Genomic DNA, 18,419 nt, shown 5'->3' with positions numbered 1-18,419 from the left:
GATGCTTTGTCTGCTAACCCATCCATTTTGTTTCTGTTCTGGTGGGGTGTAGGAGTGTTGTTAAACTGCCCATCCTTTCAGAGTCAGCTATGGTCTCTCTGGTGAGAGGCAAATAGGAAGCAGGTTGTGAACGTTAGCTGAATGTGAGCGGTGTGACTGCTCATAGTCCACTGTCGAGCACAAATGAAACAGCATCTCACACCAGAACAATAGACCTGTCTGGCCAGCATGAGAGTAGGTACCCAGTATTAAGATCAGACCTCTGCTCCTTTCTCTCACTCAGCTACCCTGTGGAGACTAGATTTCAGCTCTACTGTGCACAGGGATGCTTGAGGTATGCTGTAATCTTGACTGCAGCCCAGGCTAGACTGCCTCCAGGAGCAAGGCACACATTTACAGTACAGCTTGAGCATATTACTGTCCCACAGGTAACTGTAGATACACTGGCTTAATTGGCAGAAAGGCTACATTTTGTGATTTGCAGAATAATTCATATAGTGTACTTAGCTGTGTTAATTACTAGAACTCCTTAAAAATAAGAACAGATAATTTTTTTTTTTTTTTTTTTTTTTAACTTCCATAGTAGGAACACTATCAATTTTAGGCAGTTTTGGATTTTGTAGCATTTTCTTAAACTGAATTATACATCCTCCCACCCTTCTTTGGTAATTAAACCCACAAACCAATCAAGTCTAAAAGTCCCAATACTATTGCAGAGCATAGGGCTTCACAGGGATTCTGTTAATTTGCTTGATGATTTAGTTTTTTCCCCTCTGGTAACATTTATTTCTTTTGGTGTTAGAGAAGGATGATGTGTGTATCTTCCAGGAGGTCACAGTACTGAATCCTGGACAGTCAGTGATTCAGTACTTGGATGGAGACCTTTGTTACACTGTACAGTGTTTACAAGACAAAGATCTGAACACAGGATACAATGCCATACATTTTACAATGGTGAACTGTTCCCAGCAATGTGAAGCTGTGAGTATTCTTAAAATACAGGAATGATTAATTTGTGAGCACAACTACACCATTAGGATAAAAGCCAAGGTGAAGACTTTTGCTAGTCCTGTTTGCTCAGCAAGAACTTAACAGTGATGTGTATCTTAGAATCACAGAATCATTTAAGTTGGAAAAGATCTTTAAGATCAAGTCCAACCATTCACCTAACACTGCCAAGTCCACCACTAAACCATGTCCCTAAGCACCACAGCTACATGTCTTTTCAACACCTTCAGGGACGGTGACTTAACCATTTCCCTGGGCAGCCTGTTCCAGTGCCTGACAACCCTTCTGGTGAAGAAATTTTTGCTAATATCCAATCTAAACCTCCCCTGGTGCAACTTGAGGCCATTTCCTCTTGTCCTATCTCTTGTTACTTGGGAGAAGAGACCAACACCCACCTCACTACAACCTCCTTTCGCATAGTTGTAGAAAGCGATAAGGTTTTCCCTCAGCCTCCTTTTCTCCAGGCTAAACTCTCATTCCGTCAGCCACTTCTCACAAGAGGAACCCTTCACCAGCTCTGTTCCCCTTCTTTGGTTGTGTTCAATGTCTTTCTTGTAGTGAGAGGCCCAAAACTGAACACAGTATTCAAGGTGTGGCATCACCAGTGCCGAGTACAGGGAGATGATCACTTCCCTGTCCCTGCTGGCCACACTATGTCTGATACAAGCCAGGATGCCATTGGCCTTCTTGGCCACCTGGGCACACTGCTGGCTCATGTTCAGCCATCTGTCAACCAACATCCCCAGGGCCTTTTCCAATGGGCAGCTTTACTCTTCCCAAAGTCTGGAGTGTTGCATGGGGTTGTTGTGACCCAAATGCAGGTCCCAGCACTCAGCCTTGCTGAACCTCATACAGTTGGCCTCAATCCATCGCTCCAGCCTGTCCAGGTCTCTCTGCAGAGCCTTCCTACCCACAGGCAGATCAACACTCCCACCAACTTGGCGTCATCTGCAAAATTCCTGAGGGTGCACTTGATCCCCTTGCCAGAGCATTGATAAAGACATTAAACAGAACTGGCCCCAGTATACTGAGTCCTGGGGAACACCACTTGTGACCAGTCACCAACTGGATTTAATTCCATTCACCACAACTCTTTGGGCCTGAATATCCAGCCATTTTTTTTACCCAGCGAAGAGTACACTCGTCCAAGCCATGAGCAGCCAATCTCTCCAGGAGAATGCTGTGGGAAATGGTGTCAAAGGTCTTACTAAAGTCTAGGTAGACAATATCCACAGCCTTTCCCTCATCCATGTTGCCTTGTCACAGAAGGAGATGAGGTTAGTCAACCAGGACCTGTCTTTCATAAATCAATGTTGACTGGGCCCGATCACCTGGTTGTCCTGTATGTTCCGTATGACGGCACTCAAGATGTGCTCCATAACCTTCCCTGGCCCTGAGGTCAGACTGACAGGCTTGTAGTTCCCCAGATCCTCCTTCCAACCCTTCCTGTAGATGGGCATCACATTTGCTAACTTCCAGTCAACTGGGACCTCCCCAGTTAGCCAGAACTGCTGATAAATGATAGAAAGTGGCTTGGTGAGCATCCCAGCCAGCTCCTTCAATACCCTTGGGTGGATCCCATCCAGCCCCATAGACTTATGTGTGTCTAAGTGGTGTAGATCACTAACCCTTTCTCCTTGGATTATGGTGGCTACATTCTGCTCCTGATCCCCGTCTTCTAGCTCAGGTGCCTGGGTACCTGGGGAACAACTGGTCTTACTATTAGAGACTGAGGCAAACAAGGCATTAAGTACCTCAACCTTTTCCCTATCCTTGGTCACTGTGTTTCCCCACACATCAAATAAAGGATGGAGATTCTCCTTAGTGCTCTCCTTTTGTTACTAATGTATTTATAGAAATATTTTTTACTGTCTTTTATGGCAGTAGCCAGATTAAGTTCTAGTTGGGTTTTGGCCCTTTTAATTTTCTCCCTGCATAACCTTACTACATCCTCCTGAGTTGCCTGCCCCTTCTTCCAAAGCTCATAAACCCTCCTATTTTTTTCCTGAGCTCCAGACAAAGCTCTCTTTTCATCCAGGCTGGTCTTCTTCCCCACTGGCTTGTCTTTTGGCACATGGGGACAGCCTGCTCCTGTGCCTTTAAGATTTCCTTCTTGAAGAATGTCCAGTCTTCCTCTACTTCTTTGCCCTACAGGACTGTCTCCCAAGGGACTCTGTCAACCAGTTTCCTAAACAGGTCAAAGTCTGCCCTCCAGAAGTGCAAGGTAGCAGTTCTGCTGATCCTCCTTCTTACTTCTCCAAGAATCGAAAACTATTATTCTGTGATTGCTATGCCCAAGACAGACTCCAACCATCATATGACCCACAAGTCCTTCTGTGTTTGCAAGAAACAGGTCCAGCAGAGCACCTTCCCTAGTTGGTTCACTCACCAGCTGTGTCAGGAAGTTATCTTTCACACTCCAGGAACCTCATAGACTGTTTCCTCTCTGCTGTATGGTATTTCCAGCAGACATGTGGTAAATTGAAGTCCCCCATGAGAATAAGGGCTAGTGACTGTGAGACTTCTCTCAGCTGCTTATAGAATATTTCATCTGCCTCTTAATCCTGCTTGGGCGGTCTATAACAGACTCCTACCATGATATCTACCTTGTTGGCCTTCCCCCTGATTCTTACCTGTAAACATTTAGCCCTATAGTCACCATCATTAAGCTCTAGAAAACCAAAACACTCCCTGACATACAGGGCTACTCCACTGCCTCTCCCTCCTTGCCTTCTGAAGGGTTTATAACCAGCCATTGCAGCACTCCAGTTGTGCAGTTCATCCCACAATGTTCTTGTGATGGCAACTATATCATAGTTTTCCTGCTGCACAATGGCTTCCAGCTCCTCCTGTTTATTGCCCATGCTGTGTGCATTGGTGTAGGTGCACTTCAGTTGGGTTAGTGATCCCGCCATATTTTTGGGGGAGAAACTCTAATTCCTATGTGACCATTCTCAGGTTCTTCCATGGTTTTTAACACATCAATACCCTTGTATCTTTGCTGCCGTGCAGATCTCCATCTCCCACCTCCACTGAGAGATGGCAGATCAAAGGACCTCACTAGCACATCATATCTCAAATGTTGGCGTGCCGTCCCCAGGCTTATCTCTAGCAAGCCTGGTTTTATCCCTTTTCCCCTTAAATTCTTCTTTAAAGCTCTTTCAGTGAGCCATGCTAATTCCTGTGCAAAGATCCTTTCCCCCCTTTGAGGCAGGTGTACCCCTTCTGTCACCAGCAGGCCTGGTGTTGTGTAGACTGACCCATGAGCAAAACACTCAAAATTCTGTTGCTGACACCAGGCTCTGAGCCAGATAATGATCTGCTGGCTCTTCCTGTTTCTTCCCTCAGTATTGTCTGCAACTGGAAGGATAGAGGAGAACTTTACTTGTGCTCCTGATCCCTTAACCAGTCATCCCAAAGCCCTGAAGTGTCTCTTGAATGCCGTTGGACTTCTTGTTGCAATTTTATCGTTGCCTGCTGTGCAGGTTTAGGCCCTGCCGGGACTGGAGAGCACGTTGCCCATCCCCCTCCCCCACCCACAGCCGGTCGGGCTGGAAGTGAGGCACAGACCCCGGGCTGAAATAAGAAGAAATTTAATACAACAGAGTGATAGAACAATCTGGACAACAACAGTGGCAATGATAACAACAATAAAAAGCAGTAACAATGAACAAGACAAAAGATATACCGCAAAATGGTCAGGGAACAAGCCCGCCGCATGTGTGTGCGCAACCCCAAAACTAAAAGCGAAAGTAAAAAGCCTCCACCCCTGGACCTGACATCAGCATGGTATGAATAACCCGGCTGGAGATCCCTTCCCCCTCTCTCTCTGCTGGGGAAACTTGACCCTAGTTGAACCAGGACACCTACCTGAAAAATCAATAATGGATAATAATCTGAGGGCTGTACCAGGTTAGGTAGTTTTCTCTTCACATCTTGAGCCCCAGGGAAGAAGCAGACTTCTCTAAGAAGTGAGCTTGGTCTGCATATTGGGCCTTCTGTTCCCTTCAGAAGGGAGCCTCCTATGACAGTGATCCATTGTTTTTTCTTTATGGAAGCAGTTTTGATGCAGGCTGACTTAACCTTGGTGACACCTCCAATCTAGATGAACCATCATCCTTGTTACTGTTCAGTTCCACTTGCAGAGTGTCATACCTATTATGCAAGGGCACCTGGAAAGGTGGGGCAGTCACAGAGGAGATGTGCCTGCTGTGACAGGCAGGAACTTGTTGCCATTACCTTAAGTCACTGTGTTCAGTCAGGCACAGAGAGGATGTGGAATCCTCCACATCATGTGTTCTGTTTGCCTGTTAGGCCTGTCTCAGGGCAGGCAGGGTGCGTATTCTCTCTCGCACTCCCTGATACTACTCAACCTGCTCACCTCCTCTCAGAGCATTGTCACTAAGCAGAAGAGTCCCTCTATCTGGGTGCACCTTCCACAATTTTTGTGTCCAGGATTATTTTTGAGAGGCAATTTCTAGTAGCATACATAATGATATCCATCTGTATATTGTTTCTCTTGGTATATTCAGTTTCAGAAATCAATGAATTTTCATATATTATATATTTTTTAAATGCCTTTTTTTTTTCTTTCCTTTCTTTCCAGCATCAAATATATATTCCGTCCTCCAGTCATTATACTTGTTGTGGTACCTGTCAAAATGTGTCCTGCTCTTTTCATAATGAGAATGGAACGCTAATTGTGTATGAGGTAAGCACCCCTGACCAGGGATAGAAAATAACTATAATGAGATGATAAACAGGTCTCTGACAGTCACTTCTTAGTTAACTCATGCTGTGAGTCTTGCTTCATACCTCCTTACTGCTGGTTACGCACTTAGGAACTATTTATGGTATATGATGTGAAAAAAATGTGTTTATTTAAAGACCTGCCTTTTCACACTAGGCGAATGTGATGTCCTGCTCAGATGAGAGAGAAAAGTCACTCAAATCCCCAGTGGAGCAGATAACAAGTCTCCAAGTCCAAATATTTATTAACTACCCACAATGTACTAATTGAACATACAGTAATTGGCTAGGTATATAGCAAGTTGTGGGGAGCAATACAATATGCCTTGCATTTCTTAATGGAAAAAGGAAAAGAGGGAGATAGAGGGAAAGGGGAAATGCAGATCACCAGTCTGGGTTCCTGCATTGATCCTGCTGGGGAGGGTTCCAGGAGGCGGCTGTCGTTTTCTCTGGCATCCATCTTCTCCGCTTCACCAGCTGTCTCCAGCCCCCCTCTTTCTTTTCCCCCTCCTTGATTTATACCCACTTTTCTTGGGTCTATCCCCTAGGTCAACCCACATACCTACGTATCCCATGTATGGGGAGGGGTAAGGTGTTTCATGGGATGATGTATTTAGCATGATCATGTTAACCTTTGTTAGCATATTGACGGGTGTTAACTTTAATATGGATGTAGTGGATAATGAAGCAAAAGTCACTCACCGGACATATGGCCCTTGAAATCTGGCCAGGTGCCACAGAGCAGGGCTGTCCTGTCTCCACAAAGCTCCCTCCATCAGCTGCATCTTGTATTATTGGGGCTGCCTTATCAGCTTCGACCTCCACACTATCCACCCTGTGACTCATAGTTTTGTCTTGCTAGTGTTTGAGGCATTCCTTCAATCAGCCTCAACTTTTGCTTTCTCAGGCTGTTTCTCTTAGTTTCTCACAGGCCTGGTTTCTTGTCTCTCACATCCCACTCCATGACTCAAACACTCTTATCTCTCACAGTGAATACCTTATTTCTTTTTATTGGTTGTAATATTTTCTACAAAGATATGCAAATTTAATCATTTACCTAAGGCTGGATGTGCTCTAAGTGCAGGGTAGAGTTCAAATTGTAACTAAATCATATACTGTGATTTAGATGGGTTGGGAGCTTCTGAGTCCACATCAGGACTCCTATGTTTCCCTCTTCTCCACATTCTGGTTTCTACAGAAAGGAAGTATGCAAACTGAAACTGGGGTTTAGGATCCTGATGTTGTGTTCCAGTATCCACATAGAAGGAAATTTAGATGTGACCATGACTTGGTTCATGCTTTCCATTGCTTTCAGAGCAAAAGAAACTATATTTTTTTCTGGCACAAAGCCCTTCATTTCTGCACTAGGACACCCATGCTGAGCAGCACGCTGGAGTGTAGAGCCATGGCTCCAGGGAGGAGTAGCCACTGGTGGTTAGAGGATGGTCTTCCATTTTACCACCTATGAGTGGTCTGCACTTTCCTCTCCAGTAGGTACTACAGCATGAGGGCACCACTTTTACAGACATTTGAGGTGGGAGATAAAGCTGAAATGTTTTGTCTTTCCTGACAATGGGTTTGTTTTATAAATCCAGGAAGGAAGCACCTGGAGCTCCAACTGCACCAACTACAAGTGTGCAAAGACTGCTGCGGGGGCTATCACACTGGGATCAAGTGTTGTCTGCCCCCCTTTTAATGACACTGAGTGTACAAAGGTTTGTACTTTGAGTGAGGTAAGTGACAGTAACTGATCTGGAGTTTAGCTTACACTTGACAACGCATGCATGCTTCATTCACTTTCTTTAAATTAAAAAAAGTGGTAAGTGAAAACATGTAAGCAAGCAATTTACAGTCTTATTTTCTATATTCCTGTTTGCTTTTTGACTACAAAATATCAGTGAGGAGCATGAAAATTCATTTTGGGTCTTAATGATGACTGCTTTTAAAATATTGTGGAATTGGAATCATACTTGACATACCACTACATAAAATGCTAATCACTGTGTCTTTAGTTTGGAATAACACTTTGCCAAGTTTATAGTACACATGCACTAAATAAATTGGATCAAGCAATTCAGAAATGCTGCATATAAAAGTGGGCTATATTAAAAATTCCTTAAGTTGTGCAAAGATTAGAAAGCTGACAGAGTATATATAAACTTAATTATCTCTTAAACTAAACTTTGTAAAACATAATAAAAAATATCTATCATCCATGAAAGGGTACCTACCTATATAATATATCTAGCAATGTAAATTTGGCATACCCATATGAACTGAAGAATGTGGATGCTTCATGTACATTACATATTTGTTCACAATTTAATCTCTAATGTAATACTTTATAATACTTATAATTTTTGCACTTGCAGTACACCATATATTTAATATAAGCTACAAATAATAATAATAAAATAAATATACATTTAGAGAGGGTAACATTGCTGCCTTGACTACAGATTATAAATTTAGCACAAGTCCTACTTATCCATTGCATTTTTTAAAAAAAAAGTCCTTATTTCTTCCAATCTTGAAGAAGGCATTCTATCTAAAATTAATGCCTATTCTATTTTGACTTTATGCTCGATTTTCTTCCTTGGAACCATTCTGTCACCATCTATTATGATCTTTCCTTGGTAATAATGGTTAAAATTTTAAAGAATGACACCCAAAAATTAACATCCTATATCAGTCTGACCCGTTTGTCAGAGATGCTGAGTGTAGACTTGAACCAGTAGCTGAGAAAGCTCTTCTGACAGGCAGCTAAGGATAATTTACAAATGTGGATTTAAGAGGCTGAATTTAGTGCACATTTAAGAAGTTCTTGATCAACTTATTCTGTAGTTTTTCTGTAATGAGATAAAAAAAAAATGCATGCTAGCATGAAAATATGGAAGCTTAAAAATTTATTTTGTCTGTTGTTATTGTAGGAGTGCTATTTATCTTAAATTCTCTGGTTGACAGGCAGTTCTGGGACATGCACTAAAATTGTGGGTGCATGTTTCTTTTTTGCACCCATTCTGACAGCCTTTCTCTCTGTCTCCCTCTCATGCTCTCTTTTAATTTCAAAAGGACCTTTTATCACTTTCATACATTTTTACTTTCTAGCTAACAAGCAACTTTAGTGTAAATCAGTAACAAGACAGTGAGAAAAGAATTGAACACACCAATGTGCAGTTAATGTTCTCTTTCAAAAGTTTATATATATATATATATATATATATATACATAGATAGATATATAATATTGTAAAGAGCTAATTATTAGATACTAATTTTCTCCTTGGCATATGATCAGTGTAAATCCTTTTACATCATCAACAAAGTTGCAATCATGAATTTTTTAAACTATCCTAATAAATTCAGTGGTGGGGAAATAGATGGTAGTGGATGATATAAAAAGATGCTTATAGAAATTAAGTGGCTTATTCAAAGGAGACTAGATGAGATGAGATAAGCAGTGATGAGTTCATTTCCAGTGTCAAAGGCTGTAAATAATTTGTGAACCAAACCTTCAGCTGATACATATCATAGATTCATAGAATGGTTTGGGTTGGAAGGGACCTTAAAAATAATCTAGTTCCACCCCCCCTGCCATGGGCAGGGACACCTTCCACTAGAGCAGGTTGCTTAAAGCCCTGTCCAACCTGGCCTTGAACACTGCCATGGAGGGGGCAGCCACAGCTTCTCTAGGAAACCTGTTCCAGTGTCTCACCACCCTCATAGTAAACAATTTATTTCTTACTTCTAATCTAAATCTACCCTCTTTCAGTTTAAAGCCTTTACCCCTCATCCTATCACTACATGCCCTTGTAAAAAGTTCCTCTCCAGCTTTCTTGTAGGCTCCCTTTAGATACTGGAAGTCAGCTATAAGATCTCCTTGGAGTCTGAACAGGGTCTCCAGGCTGAACAACCCCAACTCTCTCAGTCTGTCCTCATGAGGGAGGTGCTCCAGTTCCCTCATCGTCTTCATGTCCCTGCTCTGGACTCACTCAAGCAGGTCCATGTCCTCCTTATGTTGGGGGTCCCAGAGCTGAACACAGCACTCCAGGTGGGGTCTCATGAGAGCAGAGTAGAGGGGGACAACCACTTCCCTCGACCTGCTGGCCACACTTATTTCGATGCAGCTCAGGATACAGTTGGCTTTCTGGGCTGCAAATGCACATTGTTGGGTCATGTTGAGCTTCTTGTCAACCAACACCCCCAAGTCCTTCTCTGCAGGGCTGCTTTCAATCCACTCATCACCCAGCCTGTATTTGTGTTTGGAATTGCCTCAACCCATGTGCAGGACCTTGCACTTGGCCTTGTTGAACTTCATGAGGTTTGTACAGACCCACCTCTCATGCTTGTCCAGGTCCCTCTGGATGGCATCCCTTCCCTCCAGTGTGTCAAATGCACCACATAGCTTGGTGTTGTCAGCAAACTTGCCAAGGGTGCACTCAATCCCACTGTCCATGTCTCCAACAAAGATGTTAAACAGTGCTGGTCCCAATACAGACCCCCAAGGAACACCACTTGTCACTGCTCTCCACTCGGACATTGAGCTGTTGACCTCAACTCTTTGAGCACAACCATCCAGCCAATTCCTTATCCACCGAGTGGTCCATCTGTCAAATCCATGTCTTTCCAGCTTAGAGACAAGGATGTCATGCAGGGCAGTGTCAAATTCTTTGCACTATCTGTGTAATTCTCTTGATTTCAGTGATACAATTTTTATTAGTTGGACATCTTTAAAACAGGGAATGTCTCAGATACAATTCACCTTTGTATTGAGCACAGTCTTTTTTGATATATTCTCCTTTTATTTTCCTAGAATGGAGGAATTGTGCAGACGTATAATGATGGCTGCTGCAAGACCTGTAAGTGACGAAGGCTGCAATATGTGCTAGTTTGGCTTTGGTTTTGGAGGGCTTGTTTTTTAACCTCAGTTGCTGGGACATAAAGAAGCAAAAAGCATGCAGTCCCCTCACAACTCACATAAAATTGTTATAGTTACCTAACTACTCCTATTAAAAGGTCTTGCTTCATTTGGCTGCTGACTTGGTGATTTTTAACATTATTGTTCTGGAGTATAACCAAATCTCTCCAAATATAACCTGTGGAAAATGAAAAGTTATCCTGATTAAAACAATGAGAACATTCTCTGTATTGCTAAACTGACTCTAAAATATTGCCTGTATAGTTTTCACTATAAAAGATAAGGATTTCCCCCCCTAAAATTGATTCCTAATTTGATGACATTTTGAAGTATGTCTCCAAGCTTACCAATGTATTCTGTATCATTAGTGTGTGTTTTCTAGGGCCAAAATACTGGATTTTTTTTTTCTTTTTTAAATTCCAAATGAGGAAAAGTTATAGTAATAGTGATGGTAGCAACCCTTATATAAAATTGACTCTAATATCTGGGAATACATTCACATTTTCTGTGTGTGTAACTTTAAAATATGAATTGTGATGCAAGCTTTTTTATGCAACTTTAAAACTTTTATGCAACTTTAAAAGTCAGTTGAGAACAAACTGATTTTTTCTGCAGTTTTGACTAGGAAAGGTTTTATTATCAAGGTATATAATTATGTATACATAAAAATAAAACACTCTTGTGTCAAAACAATTATGTAGAGCAAGAACTTATTGAATGCCACAGAAAATCCTCCCTCTCTTTTCTGGCATTTTTTGTGTTCAGCATTAGAATTAAAATATAAAACAAAATTAGTATTTGGAGGTTTTTTAAAGAAACCTTTACTTACTAATATCAAATAGGAAGTCACAGACTTATAACCATGTATTTCACACTTCCTAATAGAATTCTGAAGTACAATGCATTGTAAATAATTTGGCAATAAGGCGAAATAGTCATATTTATCAAATATAGAAAAATACATAAGTTTTCAAGTTATGCAAAGCTTTGAAAGTGAACTGCAAGTATTACTGTTCTACTGTATCCAACACATAGAAAATGAAAGCTATTTTAATACAACAGAATAGTTTTTGAATGAGAATCAGCATAGAAAAGTAACACACCAGAATTGTGCTAAAAACTATTCAATATTCTTTCTCTAATGAGATAAATTATGTTGAAAAATATTTAACTAACCTCCCCCAGTGAGGTTGGCTTTATTTAGAAAATTAGTCTAAAGAACTACTGGCAACTGTTTCTCTGTTGGTCAGGAAGATTTATAATATTGGCCGTATTCTGTGGCCTCAGGAAAGGCATTGTTATACTTCAGAAATACTTGCTGAGGTGGCTGCTAAGAAACCAGATATAATTCATACAATTTTAGATTATTTTTTTAATTTGTTGTTCTTATTTATTTATTTATTTATTTATTTTATTTTTAACTAAAAGCATGTGCCCTGTGGTGAAGCAGTTAAAAAGAATACTTATAAATAGAGCTTGCAACACTTTGGGGGTTTAATGGGAACAAATGATCTTTCTGAAAGAGCTTGATTCAATGCATGCAAAGTGAGTGCATATATTTAATTCTTACCTTGCCATAGAGAGACTCATTGCAAAAGTTTGGTTTTCAAGGAAGCATCATTTCAGTTTTGTGTTAACCAGGAGTGTAATAAAGTTTAGGCCATCTTTAGTGAGACTTCAAGCAGCTGCAGAGTTTCTAAATTTGGAACAGAAAAGTTCATCATCCTTTGCTAAAAGAAAAATTGCAGTTGGCGGTGTAAGAATTAATGAAATGTTATATATTTTAAAATGTTTTTATTTCATGAGAAACTTATATTCCTAATGATTCTGCCAGGTTCTGGATTGGGTGTATTACCCTTTGCCATTAGTCCAGTAGTGTCTACTCATAGTATTAATTGTGAACCAGGTATTACTTTTAATAATGTATTTTCTTTTTTAATAGTAGTGTAAGCACTGCTTGATATACACATATAGCTGTCATCACCATTAAATGTTACCATATAGTTAATGGGTACCTGGCCTGATGCTGATCCCCTGTTGGCCTCCCAAATCAGTGGTTTTGTAAAGCCTTGTTAGGTTTCTCTGCTCAGCACCTGTCAGAATTAGGTTCATCCATTTATGATATGCACTGCTGATGGTTCTTCCTCCTGTTTTGAAATTGGTTTTAATACATGAACTTACTGTACAGGGTAATTGTAATAAGAAATGGTACTTTAAAAAATATCATCATCCTGAATACAGGTACCAAAAGATTCTAAATCTGATCCCAGGTCTCTGAATTTAATGACTGAACTGTTTTTGCCTTAAAATAGAGCAAGAGCGTGCATTACTGCCCAGTCTCACCTTTGAAATATGGATTTATGCTGTCTTTCTTCATCTCAAACAATGTTTTACAAAGTTATGAAAATGTTTGTGGGGGAACATACAATTACAAACACGTGTTAATAAATACTCTACACCAGAAATTACATGTTATGGAACGGTTGCATTATGATAATAATTCTTTGCTTTTAAGGATAGGTAAGTCACAGAAACTCCTTACTCAAATAAGGAGTGAGTAAAACCAGCACACCTGATACTGAATGCAGATCTTGACAGTTGAAGGTTGGCGAGAGAAAAGTATAGCAGCAGAATTTTCATCAGATGTCAGCACCTTATATGCTGAAATGTCAAACATCTCTATGACTTGTAGAAGTACAAAGGTTGCGTTGTCTACACATATTCATGCTGGCAAGTGCTTTCTGAAATACCACAGGACTTCTTTTTCTTAAGTGTTGCTGAAGAAGGAAAACCAAGATGCTGTAGGCTAACAACTTTGATCATACAGTGATCTGCTAGTTCAGTAACAGAATCTTGTTTGACCCTGCAATGCACAGATTAAAATCTAACTGAACTCTGCAGCCAGCCTAATTTTTAAATACGCACTGGAGCTGTGGGTTTCTCAGAACTCGTTTATCTTATAAAATTGCTCACAAGCTTCTGGGGGACGGAAGAGTTGTTCTTCTTGTGTACACCCAACAGTGCAGGCATGTGCTGAAGGTGGAGAAACTGCTGAATAGTGGTTATTATTTTGTATGCTGGATGCCTAGAACTGTTGCCTAACAAAACTAATAGATTATTTTGATGGGTAGTGAAATAGGAGATCTAAATAACTACTGTTACACAGATAGTAATAACAGTCTGATATAGAGTGCAGCATGAAAGAGTGTACATTTAATTGTTTCAGTATTATGATTTTATTATGTTAAAAATGGCTTTGCAGTGTACAGTTTTATTTTTCAAATAAAAGAAGAAACCTTCTATCAATATCTCCCAGAATTTACTTAATGTACTTAAAATTGTAGTATTTTCCTAATCCTAGATCCATATGCTGACTCAGTGCTACATGCTTCAGTTCTGGTGGTAAAAACTGCACCAATTTAGCAAATATATACATCTCTCTCTTTCAAAACTTCCTTGAAGGACATCTTTCTCAAAAATATATTGAAATTTTATAGTTCTATTTAAATTTTAAACATTCAAAATATCACGTTTGTAATCACATTCACCGCTTTACCTTCTCAAATGTTAAGTTCTGAAAATTTTCTAAAATGTAAAATCAAAATCTTATTTACATGCAGTGTTCCTAATAAAACAGAATTATTTTTAATACTATCGAATATTTCTAAAGATTTTTTTTTTCTATTTGCTTATATATTTCTTGCCATATGCACAATTTAAAATCACATTAATATTTTAAAATTTATAAACTCTATCTAGCTTAATGGGCCACTTGATACCTGATATGTGCCAGCTATAAAATCAATAATTCTGCACCCAAAATATTTATTAATACATGAGATTTTTTTCTAAAAACCAATTTAATTATGGAAGTAATAGTTTCAGTGTGTATGTTAATGCAAACAAACAAAGTATAATTATTTAAATTATTTTAATAGTTTCACTTTTTCAGTAGCAGAAACAGTACAAAAGTGTTTTGATTCAGTGTGTATTTTCTGTATTTTATCAGGCAAAAAGGAAGAAAGGATTTGCCAGAAAATGACAATCAGGACAACCATAAGAAAAAATGACTGTATAAGTCAAAGCCCGGTAAGCATAAAAGACCTGTATCCGATGCTAGGCCTATGGTATATCAGATCAAGTATTAGGAAGTGTGTTACAGCTATCAACAAGTTAAAAAACCTACTGCTGTCTTCTCAAAAGCAGACCTGTGACCCTAGGAGTGTTATCCTACTCATAAATGGAGTAAAATTAGCTGTTCCCATGGCTGAAAGATTGATCCCTCCTACCTGGAGAAACATCTGCCTTCAAATGAAAAGTACACAGCAAAATTACTTGTAACTAACAAAGCCATTGAACCCTTCACCATGAAATAGCACCCCATTCTAAAAAAGGATTAGAAATGCTTCCACTTAGGTTATGATGGAAACACTGCTGCATTCCTCTTTTTCCCCTGTCAAATTTCAGGAAAGCTGTTAAGAGTAACCTTTTGGTCTAATTTGTTTGGATATGGCTCCTTGTTCACAGGCACTTTGAAAGGGAGTGGATCAAATCATCTTTTGTATGGATCACTTGCATAAGAAATCAGATTTAAAACTATCACAAAAAGAACTAGATCTAGTATGGTCATTGTTTTCCCAGCATATCAACTCTGCTTAAGTTTTAATTAAAAATATCGATTTCTTTTTTGTCAGACTATCAGCTAAGAAGACTTCACATAATGTTCTTAGAGAAAGCTTTCCCCTGCTGAAGTCTAGAGCACAAATAATTTTATAGCCAGTCTCTGCACTTGGTTTGTTACTGTATCTACTTTTTGGATATACTTGTTACAGTGATAACACAGCTAATATTGGCATGCCCTTAGTCATAAGCAGTATGAATAACAAAGGGAAAAGCTTTGCACTGATACGCTTTTCCTCGTAAACCTTCAAGGACAAGGATAGACCTTCCTCTGTTTTGCTTAGAAGAATTTAACTTTTCAGCAATGAATGTGAAAAGAACATGAATTTAGCTATGCTGTTTTGAAGTTATTAATTTGTAAACTAGAGATTCAAATTTGGTATCCATAGCACAACATTTTACTCAACGTTAAGACAGAACACACGATTATACAATTAAAAAAAAAAAAAAAGTTTAATTAAAAAAAATATTTAAAATGTGTCTACACAGATTGAATTTTAGAAGATAAAATAATTTTTAAGACTAGAGTCCTTTTCAAGTGTAAAAGTGGGTTTTAATCACAAAGAAGTTGAAATGTAATATCTTTATAACAAAATTTGAGATGTCTAATTCCAGTTCTTATTTTACTCATAGATAAATGTGGCTTCTTGTGATGGAAAATGCCCGTCTGCAACAATTTTCAATGTCAATATTGACAGCCATTTAAGGTTCTGTAAATGTTGTCGAGAAAATGGAACACGTAATCTGACTGTGCCACTACGCTGCTCAGGAAATGGCACTGAAATTATGTACGTCATTCAAGAGCCTATAGACTGCTCATGCCAATGGAACTGAACATTCTTGTGGCTATGATTTAATCTGAAGAATTAAAATTAGTTTCCTTTCACCAGATTCTATTTTTTGACCTTGGATAGCTACAGCACTCCACAGGGGAAAAAAAAAAAAATTAAAAAAAATTATATAATGTAACTTTTCACAAATTTAGTAAAGATGATGTTCTTCATTCATTGTTCTTCAAACCTTCTTTTAAAATATTGGCATGTATGCAAAGAAAAATATAAATCCTTTTGAACAAGGCATAATTTAGCCGTCATTTATTTCTACTCAGTGGCTTTCTGATGAGCTGTTGAAAGCTGGTTAACATCTGTGCTTCCAGTGTTTTTTAAGATTCTGGATTGTGGCTACCTATCAAAGTTCAGAATTTCTCAGTGGTTCTTTTCCTTTTCCTTAGAAACTTCCAGTTGAGACCCATCTTTGGTCCCATGTTTAAATGGGAAAGCAGCACATTGGGGTTTTGAGAATGACTGAGTTAATTTATTAAAAAAAATAGTGGGTTCAACTGAAACATGTTTTATCTTGCTGAAAAGTCTGTCTTTTCTCCATAAAGCTGTTGTCAACTACTGGACTCTGCTTACACTAAGTCACTGAGAAACACCATGACTATGGTCTGTAAATACCTCTAGTAAATCTCCAGAGCATATAGTAGAATCATAATAATGTCTTTAAACCTTAGACATTTATTTAATTTTTATATATATTATAAACATGAAGCATGACTAGGCAAATGCTGAACAGTTTAACCTTCTATGCCTTTATCAAAAATATGTAAAAGCTCTTTTTGATATGAAGGATTCTATTTTATATCCTTTTTTCACTTTTCACAAACAAGAAATTTGCTGTCTCACTAGCTGTAGAATAATATGCTATGTATATATATTTATTTTAAAAAGACGATACTGCACATTTTAACTATTCATATTGGGCTTCTTCCTTTGTTTTCCAGTTTGAAGATTTGTGTTCAGTATATTTTAAAGTACATAAAAATTGTGGGTTTTTTTAAATCTTGAGATTTGGACTACTGACTGAATTTAGGATTCATAATTTTTGAGTCCAGGAAAAAGAATCCAGGTAAAATATATGATTTGAAGGGCTTAGGTGAGCTATTCATGTTCAATCAGGCTGTGAATGTCCATGATTCAGCACCTTAAGCTGAATATACTCTCCCCTTTATTAAACATACTACATAATCCTATCTTAAAAACTAAGATATGATTTTAGGCTTGTTTTTAGAAGATTACTTTGCTTTATAAACTCACAGAGTGAAACTGGTTTAAATGTTGACAGTGTTTTCCTTATCATGGAATTTGTTTCAGAATTAAAATTCTTGTCTAAAAGTCTGAAAACTTTTTGACAGTTTTTATTTCAAGCTGTAATTTAATTACAAAAAAAGGTTGGATTATCTGGTTTATGCAATAAAAAATAAGCAATATAAAACTAAGAAAAGTTAAAATCCAAGGCTATTTTGAGTCATTGTGTGACAAATCTTTAAATGTTTGCTGTATCCAGTTTTGATGGCTTGTAAAGAAAAATAGCATATATAGTGAAATCTGTCTTTACTAGTAAGACTATCATCTACCCATCCACCTCCTCAAAAATAGTGACTAGGTTTAAAAATTAAACAACAATCCATTGTATTATCAGGAAAATATTGAACCATTATAAAGAAATAGTGATCAGCTAGCAACCAAAATGCTGTTTTGAGAAAGCATTTGCACACTTTTATGATTTGTATGGCAGGTATTTCGTGTTATATACTAGGGCCTAGAATCAAATATTCTCTGATATTGCTGTCAGAATTTGTGTACAGAAACTTTTCATGCATGCCAGAAATGGAAATTAAATCATAGCCATAGCCATAAAGTTTATGTATTCATTCAGCAAATTAAAAAGACAATTTTAAAAGAAAAATACATCCTTAGGGCCTTTTGATTTATTAATGTAGAGATAAGAATCCTATATCTGCATCAAGAGAGTTTGCCCCGAAACTTCCTCATGAATTTAGCATTTGATAAATTACTTAAGGAAGCTCCTACAACATAGCATCTTTCCATATAATGACTGAACACTTTATGTGTTTTGATTAAACAGCAGTGCTTTTTCTATGATTTAGAAAGGTATTTGTAATTAAACAGAAATTAATAAACATTATTTTGCAGAATGAGAATAAATCATTGTTGATAGATTAATTTACCTGTGTCACTAAAGATGAATGATAATGCAAAATC

General features: G+C 38.4%; 1 protein-coding gene across 1 annotated transcript in view; it reads left to right on the top strand.

Moving 5' to 3' along the window:
• The window catches only part of OTOGL (otogelin like), a 103,512-nt gene extending 85,421 nt beyond the window's left edge, over nucleotides 1–18,091 (top strand). Inside the window, exons 52-57 of the mRNA XM_026864945.1 lie at nucleotides 803–981; nucleotides 5,615–5,719; nucleotides 7,353–7,472; nucleotides 10,570–10,615; nucleotides 14,684–14,763; nucleotides 15,988–18,091. Of these exons, the coding sequence (XP_026720746.1) occupies nucleotides 803–981; nucleotides 5,615–5,719; nucleotides 7,353–7,472; nucleotides 10,570–10,615; nucleotides 14,684–14,763; nucleotides 15,988–16,188 (731 nt within the window). The 3' untranslated portion in view covers nucleotides 16,189–18,091. The remainder of the gene's footprint in view (nucleotides 1–802; nucleotides 982–5,614; nucleotides 5,720–7,352; nucleotides 7,473–10,569; nucleotides 10,616–14,683; nucleotides 14,764–15,987) is intronic.
• The last annotated feature ends 328 nt before the right edge of the window (nucleotides 18,092–18,419 follow it).

Source organism: Athene cunicularia (assembly GCF_003259725.1).
Source record: "Athene cunicularia isolate RWA chromosome 1 unlocalized genomic scaffold, athCun1 chr1_part2, whole genome shotgun sequence".
Taxonomy (NCBI): domain Eukaryota; kingdom Metazoa; phylum Chordata; class Aves; order Strigiformes; family Strigidae; genus Athene; species Athene cunicularia.
The sequence above is the reverse complement of the archived record's forward strand: the minus strand, read 5'-3'. Positions and strand labels throughout refer to the sequence as shown.